The sequence below is a fragment of the Coturnix japonica genome, chromosome 5, assembly GCF_001577835.2.
Source record: "Coturnix japonica isolate 7356 chromosome 5, Coturnix japonica 2.1, whole genome shotgun sequence".
NCBI lineage: Eukaryota > Metazoa > Chordata > Aves > Galliformes > Phasianidae > Coturnix > Coturnix japonica.
The window spans coordinates 33,508,999-33,521,308 of NC_029520.1; the positions used below are offsets into that span (position 1 = coordinate 33,508,999).

General features: G+C 39.3%; 1 protein-coding gene across 2 annotated transcripts in view; it reads right to left on the reverse strand.

The window, feature by feature from the left end:
- SLC25A21 (solute carrier family 25 member 21) overlaps positions 1–11,485 on the reverse strand; it is a 214,036-nt gene extending 202,551 nt beyond the window's left edge. For both annotated transcript variants that reach the window (XM_015865037.2, XM_015865036.2), the window contains exon 1: positions 11,278–11,485. In XM_015865037.2, coding sequence (XP_015720523.1) covers positions 11,278–11,344 — 67 coding nt within the window. In that variant the 5' untranslated portion in view covers positions 11,345–11,485. The remainder of the gene's footprint in view (positions 1–11,277) is intronic.
- Positions 11,486–12,310: the final 825 nt, after the last annotated feature.

A 12,310-nucleotide genomic window follows, 5' to 3' on the forward strand; every position in this document is an offset into this window, starting at 1 on the left:
AGATGGGAACTTGGTTTGAACACCTCTGTGCCTCTAACACTGAGGAATGCCAATTTCCCTGTAAGTGCACATGAAAAGTAAATGTGACAGGGTCCAGTGAGTAGGGCAGTTGTGTCTGAGGCTCTACTCAGCTTAAAAAAATTAACACCAACATGTCATTTCTCAGGAGATTCGACTCCCTACCCTGGCTGCTGCATATGCAGCTACCCTCCCATTGGATCTGCAGAACTGTGTAAAAACTGCAAGACATAAACAACCCCCCAAAAAAAGCAAGAATGAACCCAGTTCTGCAGACCAGTGAAAAAGACTTGGAAAACAGTGTTTTCTTGGTTCCTTCTGGGCTTCAAGATAATCCAAGGAAGGTCCCAGCTTCTTCCCTGTCCTCAGGCCTGTTCTGAATTGCTCTGTAAGCTGCAGGCACCCAGTTTTTGCTTAGGCAGAATGCAAGCAGTCTAAATTTTGCCCTTAGTCAAAACCATTTATATTACAAATCTGAATACTGAAAGGTTTACAAAACAATTAGCAAACATAAATGTAAAATATGTTCAGGTTTTACAAACAGTCCAATGATAATACAAAATGGAATAGAATTATTTATTCCGGTCTGAATTTAATTTCCTAACTATAGAGTTTGTAGCCAAAATAAAGACAAATAAAGCTATCCTTATTCCAGTTGAACTAAGTAAGGTTCCAGTCCTCTTTATGCCCTCCAAAAAAAAAGAGATTTATTAAACATGGCTGAGTGTCCTTCAGAATCTTCAGTACTTCTTGTAGAAAACAAGAAACAAGATAGAAGAAGAAGACCAATTTCAAACTGAGCTTGCAATAAATGAGAATCCATCTTTACTTGACTGCTGTTTTTCTCTGAAAGATGCTACCCTTGCTCAGTGCACAGAATGCACATGACTCAGTCCAAGCATCACATCAGCATGCTACCCTAAGATCCTTCTCCATTCTTAAAAACAGTTGGAAGATGCACAGGTAAGTACACAAAGGACTACAGACAAGAAGAAAAAATAAATAATAATCAAATCACAGTTCAGGCAATGCAAACCATCTCCCTCTCCTCCCTCCAGGATGATGACCATGCTTTTCTACACGTTGCACAGTATTTTAGCAGCATGCCAGTGAATGTGTCTGATGTACTTGCAAGTGCCCATTTTTCCCAAGACATAAAAAAAAAAAAAAAGAAAGAAAGAAAGAAAAACCAAAAAAAAAAAACCAACAAACCAAACCAAACCAAAAAACACATGATTCTCGCAAATCTCAGAATGCCACCTGAAGTCTTTAGTGAAACTACTCAAATACAATAAAAAAATGCAGGAATAACCCACAGTCAAATGCATACGCAAGTAACAGTATATTAAGTGAAAAAATAATAGGAATTTAAATAGAACAGCCATTACTTATTCGTTTTACACTGATACATAGAAAAGGGAAAAGATAGGAAAGGTGGGATCAAACTACACAAGCACAAGAGTTGCTGCCTGTTACTTCAGCATAATGCCAAGTGCTCACTATAGGGCTACAAGATTGAGCAAACGACTAGTCCATGTAAAGTGTCATGGCAAGTCTCTGGTGATCATTGTGTTCATAATGATTCTGAAGAACGTTTATGAATGTACATAATCTGTGTGTGAACAATATCTAACCAAGACACTGTGAAACTGAATTATCCATAAAATTAAAATAAAAAAAAATCATTATATGCTGCCCCTTTGCTTCATGCCAAGAAGTTTGGTAAGTGACGTTTTTAGTGGATATTTAAGGACTACTTGCTCCAATTTTATTGTCACTTCTTGCTTTTCAAAATTCTTCAGTCTCTTTGTATAAAATTTAATGTTAAATCAACTTCTCTTTCCCTATTTCTAGAAAGTATTTTTTCTGATTATCATGCCATTTATTCTTCAGCTGCCAGAAATATTTGAATTTCAGACAAGTACAATATATATGTTATATATGTACAATATATATGTTATATAAGAAATTATGCTAAAGAATAAAGTTCAAATATACAGTAAATTACACATTTTTCAGGTTTCCCAAAACAATTAACATAGCTTGAATTTTTATGCATATTGATATAGAAAAGGAGTTCCACTGATGTACTATCTTAAAAACTGGTTATATTTTCTTTTAGTTCATGTGTGAAATACCAGATGCCACCCTGGTTTTTATGCAAAACATCTAATACTCATTTAGAAGAATATTTGCTATTATTTTTCAGAGTTACAAGCTAAAGCCCAAATCTTTATTCAGGAAGAAAAAGAGAAACAAAATACTATTTGCTTACAGTAATTACATCACATGGGTACCCGCATTCCTTTGGTAGTCTTTAATTAAATCCATGTTACGCAGAACAGTTATTATCCATGCCTCACATACCTTTTTCTGTATGCATTAACCTAATAGCAATGTACTTTGGATCGACAAAGCAGAAGGAAATTTCATTTTTCAAGAGCTGGATGAGATCTCTTACTACCTCCAATATCCACTCTTTTAAGACGTAAGATCCTCCAGCTACTTCAAGATGATTTGTTTCTTCTGGGAAAGATTCTAAAGCAGTGGACCTGGATGAACTGATTGAAAAATATTGCAGCTTCTGCATGAATTTATCAAGGTCTGCCCAGCCCAAAGTGCATTTCCAGCTCAGTTGGCTACATCCATCTTCATAATCAATCCAAATGACAGAAAACCATAAAAAAAAAAAAAAAAAAAAAAAAAAAAAAGGTTGCCCCACAGAAGTGTTCATGTGAGACCTGGGAAAAGGGCATTTGCAGTTTAAGTGCCATGGACCTAATTGCTGCTTTAGTGTAATCATTGCATCAAGCTACAGATAGTACATTCTGGCAGAAAAGAAGCAATTAGGAAGAAAAACATTTAGCAGAAGCAAGATTAGTTGTACATCTATTAGTATAATACTTCAGTTAGTATTCCAAATGGCAGAATTCCAACAACTCAGTAACTTGTTTATCTAACCAAACGCATTAACTGCAAGTGTTGCCTATATAAACTTCAAAAGACTGAAGAAACTTATTTTTATCTGTCAATCAATAAATATATTTTAAACAGACCAATTTTGATAATTATGACTTGATGAAATATTGAAGAGCTTTTCCAAAATGTTGTTCAGTGTCACATATGGAACCATCACAACCATCTACACCATGACGTCAGTTACAGATTGAGAAGAAACTATTACTTAGCCCTTCAAAGCCAGAATATCATAAAAATACTGACTACTGTTAGGTCCTATTATAATGTAATATTAGTTGAAGAATGCACACATTCTACTGTAGTCTTTAACAAGCGATGGGGGGAGGTATAAATGACATGGTAAATTTATATTTGAGTTCAATGAACTTTTTAAAAAGTCTGTTTCCCATTTAACTCTCAAACCAGAAACAATATTTTCATTTGTAAACATACTCTTTCATAATCAGGCATTTTGTGCTTTTGAGGGCCCCTCAAAATAAAACCTGCTGAATTTTAATAACTTATTTTTAAAATAAAGCAGTATCTTTTCAACATACATCATTTGATACTTTCTGCACTGCTCCATAGTCTAACATATAAGGAAAGATTTTAAGGAAAATTTAATGTAGTGTCCAAGTATAACTTTACTTTAAACATGAGGTCATCTAAACATCTGTCTGCAATATATCCCTAGGGATTTAAATCAAAAGTCTGTTAAACATGTACAATCATTTTGAAAATAAATAACAGAACAAATTTAGTCTTGATTATGATTATCATGCTTTTTAAAAGGAAACATTTATTCTAATAAGAAAAGTCTGAACTAATTTAAACTATATGGACATCAACCTAGAGGAGTTTCATACTCCAAATAAAACATTTTTTTTCCATTTAGTGTAGTCTCTAAAAATATTCATTGTTTAATATTTGCAGAAAGACAGCCCACGTGCTTTCTTTACCCCCCTTTAGAAGTATCTAATCAATAATGCTGTATTTCTTCTTGTATTAAGAATTATTATTTTGTGGAAAGGAGAAAACCTTGTTGACAAATCAGGAAAAAAAGAGGTTGATTTGCTTCATTTTAGTCATGTAGAATATCATCACATTTTATGCTAAGGAAGAATATGTCAGATGTAATGTATTGCATACTGATATGTATTTTCTTCATTACTCAAAACCAAACAAATAAAACCACAGGAGAGGCTTTTTTAAGTAAAGACCATCATACTCCTCACCTAGCATTCCAGTTTCGGTATTTATTTATTTATTACTAATATCTAATTACCAATTCTATTACAAATCTTAACTCCATTTCCAAGAAAATAAAGGAGCACTCATCCAAAAGACAAAATACTATCTCGGTATGCATGTTATTTTGGTTCCATAATCACAGACCATGAAATGAGTGCAAGGAGCAGGACTACGAGGACTCTCAAAGCTCTCAAGTTCTTCCAGAAGTCTTTTCCTCTTCAAATTGCTTTAAGTTTGAATGGAAAACTGTTTTTGATGAGGAACTGTTCCAAATATGAACTAGTACAACAATCCAGGAAAAACAGATGTTACCTAAGGTATACTCACAGAAATATAAAAAGTGTGCCGGACATTGTGTTTAGAGTGTGCAGCACGAACAAGGCAACCATTCTTGTTCACACTGTTAGCAAGTCTGACAAAACTAGAGTGTAAATACATGTAAAAGATCATGCTGACACTTGTCAGCATTTATAGCAAGAAAGCCTTTTGAAAACCAAATTCTTCTAACAGCCTATAAGCAGTCTCATGCTTTGTTTTGTACTTGTCTCCACAAGGTTAAGCATGAATGTATGTCCTAGGCAAGGCAGCACTGCAAAGCAGCCTGGAGAGAATGCACACATAAGGCTGGTTTATCATCACCAACACCTAGCATTCATAACCTTATGACTCAGATCCTAAATTAATCTAAAAATCATGGGAACTGCCTTTAAATTATGTTTGTTTTAAAACCGTTGCAATTTGCCATTCCAAGCTTTCATGCTGAAACAGTGACATACAGGATAAGAGCAAAGTTGAACAACCATAACTACACATTCAAACTACATATGCATCTTTAGTAAATCTTTACTAAGTATCTTTAACTAAATACTAAGAAACAAATGTGGACAACAGAAAAATATATAAAACTCTGTCACAAGAACATTTGCAATCTAAGGGGAAGTGAAATATATCAAGCAGTGAATTTTTCCAAACTAAAGATACTAAGGCTCTCATTTTGCTTTTGGGACTGTGTCTGTTTGGAGACATCAGCGACACGTTACACTTCAGCACAACAAAAGCAGGAGAAATCTTGGGAAACAAGGATGACAAAATGAGAAATGATCCATTGACTAAAGGCTGAAAGATGACCCACAAACTATGCTTCCTGCCTAAACACAGCAGAATGAGAAGGGTCCAGAGGGAAGGAGGGTTGGGGAGGGGGAAAGCAAGTGTTAACAGTGTAGTTTAACGACTGAAAGGCAGATCTAAAGGCCAATTACTCCTGCGTTTCCTTTCCCACTGTATGGGTTGGACTTCTCAACAGCCCTGAGACTCATTGAGATATAACTACATTCTCCCATCAGGACACTGCAGCTATAGGTAGTTCAGCCTTAGGTAGTTCAACTGTCAGTGATGTTGTATTTAAAAGAAATGGTCCTCAGAGCACGACCTGCTGTAGAAAAATGGAAGGCACTTTTCCTGCAACTGTGTAGCTTTTGACTTCTGTTACAAAAGAAGCTGTTGACATGAACTACAGACCCTGATTACAGAAACTACTATTTTACCGTGACTGAAGTTTTAACTTTCTTGTAAAACTTACATGTGGTATATCTGCCTTACCACCACCTTTGGACCTTAATCAGTGATACAACATTCTGATTGTTGTCTTCTGTAGGTTTCTCTTTATAACTGAAAATCAAATTCGGTACCATTGGCTTTGCAGTGCACGTGAAATAAGTATTTACTGATGGTGAACTGTTTTATGGTGTTTAGTTTTACTTTCACAAATTCTAATACAAATTCCCATCTCCTAATCTTCTCACCTGCACCAATCTCAACATAAGTTTCTATTCAAGTTCTACCACACCATATGACATGTTTAGCATCTTATTGTAATACTACACTGCCACCTCGTGGGTAATAGAGCAAATGAGTTAAGATCGTTACTCCAGGTTTTGAGATCCTGGGTTTTTGTGAGGTGGGTTTTGTGTTGTTTTTGAGATAAAACATATTGCATTAGAAACTAACAGTAGAAAATAGATAACCTTACTCAAAGCCCTGAGTATTATATGTACAAACCTTAAGGATAAATGTTTGCCACACACCACACAGCTTAGCTGGCTACTTATTTTCCAGGATCCACTGAAGTCCCAAACTGCCCTGAACACTATGTTCCCTCTCCGAAATGAATAATAGTGAAAGCACAAGGATTGCATAGACTTCACAAGGATCGTTCATGATTTCTTTCCAGTAGTTTTTGAGAAAAACATCAAGGGGAATGGCTGTCTTTCATCTCTTACCTTCCTGACTATTCCTACAATAGAAACTTCTATGTTTCTAGGAGTACACTCGAGGAAATTTGGTATATATTCTACCTACAAAACCTTGACCTTCTTTTTCATTTTCTCTTCACCTAAACTTCTGTTTACCCTATTTCCAGAGAAGAAATTCCTGTCTGAAACACTAAGATCAGCATCTCATAGAAAACTACCATTTCTCAGACCAGCAGAGAAAATTGGCTTTACTGCTAAGAACAAGTTCATTCCCTTGGAATGCGTCAGCTTGCAAGATTTTTTTTCCCCTGAAACTGGTTCTATTTGACTGCTTCCTACTCTTCATCTGTTAATATTAACAGTTTCTGTTAATGTCCAAAATGCCAGCTTAGTAAAGGTGGTGGAAAAACAACTAACACATACTTAGAAAATTTCAGCCTTAAGAGACTTCAGAAACAATATAGTTTGAGCACTTTAAAACCATACAGTTTCAAGTCAAGATATTTGTCTTTATAGTTAGCTAGTTGAAACTACCTCTGAGCATTAAGTGATTATTTTAGTGAAATGTGAATGGCAACAGTATGTCTCCAAGCCAGAAAAAAAGCAACAAGGGAAACACAGAATGGTCATCTGGACATCCTAAATTAAGTTTACAGGAAGGAAAAAAAAAAATCAGCAAAATAAAGCAACACGTTTGGTTGGGGGGAAAGGAAGTGGAGAATTAGCCGATTTCCCTGCTACTTGAAAGTGCTTCCTATTCTGCCATTATGTCCTCCTCCCCTTTTTATAGGCCAACAACCTCAGGTGTTTCACAGACTATGATGGCTGAAATACCTTGCTGTGATTTTTGCCTGCTTAATGCCTCTAGTGAAAGGAGGAGCAAACACTGCTTTTAATATTGCATCCAACACTCCTACTCTGATGATTGGTTTTCCTGTTATAGATCTGGTTCAAAGGAGTTGCTGCAATCCAGGATAATCAACTCTGCCTACTCTTGAAATAAAACACCTCTCAATCGAAAAGGTTTGGACTTTCAAAGGAGCTTAAGAGAATTAGACTCCCAAATCCTATTAGATTTCAATGCTGCTGGAAACCTAACTCTTTCCAAAAAAATCAAAGCCCAGAAGTCTAGACAGGCAGAAATCCTGCTGTTTCATGAAGATATGGAGAATGAGGGGGGAAAAAAAGACCAGCTACAGTAAATACTTTTATTAAAAACAAACAAACAAAAACCCACAGACACAGCTCATTTTGACTTTCCCATATTCATTAGGCAATAATAGAAAGCCAACAGTTCACCATCATTTATTAAACAGAATTAGTAAACTTAAAAAACACTGAAATATAGTAGGAAAGTATTTAAAGATGAGTTAAATACTACAGATTTAAAAGACATAATCTCTTGTATTTATCACCTAATACATATAGTAAATAAATCTTTCAACATTTTAACTTCAAAATTAATGATAATCATGTTTATTTAAAGGTATACGAGAGCAAGAGAAATCAACATAAAATCTCTGTTGTGTTTATTTTGTATTTACATTACATAATCTACCTAGGTATCACACAGCGTAACTGGCAGTATTCAGTTCCTTTCTCTATGGAATGAAAACTCTGTTGATTTTGCATGCAGCACTATTTATTGCTTTAATTTCTGCCTCTTCTACATTGGCAGATAAGACAATGATTTTCTGATCCTTATGAAACAGAGAAATAAATTATACTTCCCATTACTTTAACTCTGCATGTACAGGGCTGCTGAAATAACCATTTTGCCTTCCTAAATATAAAACAATTCTGCAGTTACAAATTCAAATGTTCTTCCTTTCACAATGATTTTTACAGTTTAAAGGGTTTGTTTTCTGTTTATTTTTCCTGTAAGTTCCATGCATGCCTTAGTATGCTAATTACCCACTGGATAAAAGGGGTACACCATCAATTCACTATACTGGAAGGGGCAAAACTTACTAATAAGGTGTCTCAATCGCATTTCTATCAAATTCCTGTTCCTCTCTATACACCAAGGCAAGCAAACAAAATCAATTTATTCTCTATTATAGTTGGTCAATTCAGGAATCCAAAAGGTGAAAGCAAACTGAAAATCAGCATACATCAAGACTAAGCAAGAATTCATATTTAAGATCTGAGTTCACCCTCAGAGCTTTCAGCCTAACATGAAGTCAAACTCTTGTTAGAGAGCTCCGCAGAAGCAGATGCACTCTGCCATAGACATGATGAAGGTGTGATATCCTGTCACGCCTCAGTGATACAGTTCAGTGGTATTAGAGAACTGATTGAGTTTATCTTTATCTCAGAAGTGTCTCAAACGCACAACAGTATGCTAAAGTCTTTTCTTTTACAACACTGAATGCTTGCATTTTTCCTTACTTTGGAATGGTAGTATCTTCCATTCTATCAGTTTTGCAGACTAGGAGTCAAGCTTGATTTCTTTTCCCCCTTCCTCTCTTTTTATCAAGTAAATGAACAAGTCCTGTCACCTTCCATAAAGCTCCAAAAATTCCTTTCTTCCTGTTCTGACAGCTTAGACTTATCTCTAATCATTTTCCACTTGACCTAGCAGAATCACATCTTATCAGATCCTTTTGCATTGGACATGCAGATACCAACTAACTTCTCATTTTACTTATGCAGACATTCATTACAGCCACTCTGCTGTTCAATTTGTTCTCTGGCTTACCTTGCTACCTTCCTACCACTGTTTTGACAAAGACACCAAATTAGTGCAACTTTCTTAGAGCTTTCTTCTACACTACTTTTGCTTAACTGTATGAGACAAGATGATTGAACCTTCTTAAAATCTATGCATCCATTCACATTTTTCTTTCCTGTTTCCTACTAAATACCAGTCTGTGGTACAGGTAGCATAAGCACACTATGGTATTTGTCGTATTTGCACACTAGTAAATATGACACAGGGCCTACGGAAAAGCCCTTGTCTTTCTGCAGAGGCAGCCAAAAGCAATGTGGGTTGTCAAAAAGTGATACTGGAAAACTGAATTCAGGAAACCAAGTCCCCTGAACAGGTGAAATACTGAGTACACTCTCAGCAACTCATGTCCCTCATCCTTTCCTTCCTGCTTTCATCTTCTCTCTGTTGGATATCCACACTTGTCTGAAATTAAACCATTCGACTGAAGACCTAAAAGCAATGGCCTTCCTCTTCTATCTTCTCTATAGATCACCAAGAATTTCACTGAGTTTCTAAGCATGTGTCATGTTCATTTTCAAGTTTAATCCATTTCCCTTCAATACCTGAAAAGTCCTCTGTCATGATGCTGCTGTTATTAAGATCTAAGGAACAGTTCTTGTTTACTTCAAACCCAGTTAGTAGAGATCTCTGCACAGATTCAAGGTCAGTGATGGAGGTAAAGAACACGCCTGACAAGAGACTACATGAATTGTTGCAATCACTTTAGCAGTATTCTCCTGGATTAAATGCAGTAAGCTTTCCTTATTATAATTTTAAAAGTGTTAGGTGGCTGTTACTTGTCTACTTGAAAGGAGAAGTCTCTCACCTTAACATTTATGCCTCTTTTTAAGCACTGTTTTTAGTCCATCTGTTCCCTACACCAGCCTCACACACACTTCTGTTTTCCAATTGCATTCCTTCCCTGGGTCCCTCCCTTCAGCTTTGTGACAATTTTCTTTCCAGTGTTTTAGCCAAACTGTACTTCTGCAAACAAGAGCAATTTCTTTAAAGAAACCAGGCTGACTTCAGAGTATGGAAAGATGCTGACTTCAATCAGTCTGAATCACTTACATACAGACCCTCAGCTACGGGCAGAAAAATAATTAATCTTGCAGAATATCAGCTGCCAAAACATCTTGGTATCTCATCAGGTTTAAAGAGCCTTCTACAGTCTGGCACTGATTATTTCCTTCTTCTCCCATGGGGGAAGAGGGCTGGGTACCAAGCAGAGACTAAAAACACTTTAGGATTTTGAAAGCTGCAAAAGAGCTGTGTGAATCCAGCAGATGGGAAAGGCCAGGACAGCACAGCCCTTTTTTGTAGTGACATCTCTTGGCTGAAGCTGAGGGCTGAACAAGAAGGACTGCAGTCGGGCACAATGAGAAAGCACAGCACCACCAAAATTATACATAAAACACAGCTTTCCTCTCTCCACGGTAACATCACATGGCAAACAGCATAGTGACCCTGAAAGTGATACTAAAAACCAATTAAAAACACAACACATAGCTGAGATGCCAACAGGATTTACAAACACACGCTGAAACAGCAGAATGTGGTGTCAACACTCCCACACCTAACAAATATTTTAAAGTGATTTTTACGTAGGGGAAGCAGACTAAATGAACGACCCAGCAATGCTTTTGTTATTACACAGAGCCATGTGGGCGGCTTTTGACGTTTGCAGTTCTAAGTAATGCAACCTAACTACAGCTTTCCTACAAACCGAGGGGGACCTTTCCTAGAAGCCACCGCGGGACGCGAGGGCTGAGCGGTTGAACGGCTGCCTTATCGCCAGGGGGGCTGCGGCGTGTGCTGAGGGCGATACACTGCAGATGCCCTCCCCCGAGGGGGGGGCAGCACGCTTCTAGAAGTTACCGCAGCGATCCGGCAGCGCTGCCCAAAGCAGCGAGACCCTCGAGACCCCCCGCACCGCCCGAGGGGCCACCCGCCCTTCCCTCTCCCTCCGGGGGTGGAGCCGCCGCCGCGCGGAGCTGCTCCCCACCGCCACTCCTCCGCTGTAGGAGCGCGGCGGAACGGGCACTTTCCCTGCCTTGTGTCCTCGCGAGGGGAGCGTGCACTTACCCGCCGAGCCGCCGGCGGCGATCTGGTGAGAGGCCTCCTGCAGAAAGCCGCCGGGATGCCGAGCCATGCTGACCGCACCGAGGAGATCGGCTGCCGGAGAGTGGCTGCCGAGCCGGGGCTGGGGCTGGGGCCGCGCGGGGCGGGAGGGGGGCAGAGCCGTCTCGCTGGAGCCTGGGGGAGGCGGGAGCCGCGGTTATCTGCGGGGGGGCCGCGGCACGGCCCGGGTAGAACCGTGCCCTGCCCTCTGTCCACCGGCCCCTGACGGCTGCAGTGCGGGGCACGCGCTGGCTGCTGAAATCGGGCTCCGAGCCGCTGCCGGCCTCGAGCCCGGCAGCCCTTTGCACTGCTGGGAGAACGCGCTAGCAGAGGGGCTGCCACCTCCGCCGCCTCGACCCATTCACTACTTTGGGGGTTTTGTGCCGCACAGCACGCGCTTCCTGCAGTCCTGGTCCCCACCGGGGATGAGACCCAGCAAATTCCACCAGTTCCTCAGTGCTCTGTTTCCACAAAGCGTCGGTGGTGCCATTTGGCTCGCTCACCATCTTCCTGAAAGCACACTGTGCTATGAAAACCTTTGGACTATGGCTGTCTCTCTGCAGTGTTCAAAGGACACGGGGATTTGGGGTGGACATTGCATGCATCATGCAAACCTGCAGGCCCATGTTGTTAAACTAAATCCCTGGTTCTGACAGTCCCTAGTGTTACTCCTGCCAAGGCCAACCTCTGCTTTTCAGAAGATGCCAGGACACAACACAGGGGGTGGTACTGGCCAAACACGCTTCCCTAGAGACTGTGTGGGCAGGGCTACTCAGCTGAAGGGAAGGGCAGGTCATGTCACCTGTGTGGATGTGGAGCACCCAAGGACATTTAATCTTGTGGCTAGGCAGTGAGCATAGGTACCCATGTCAACATGTCTGTTGTTCCTATCTTTTTGCTGACTCTGAGTAGTACTGTGGTTTCTCTTCGTCTTCTCCATTTTTCCCTCTAATACTGTTAATAAGCCAACAGAAGGCTTGTCCATTCAGTAAGTAAC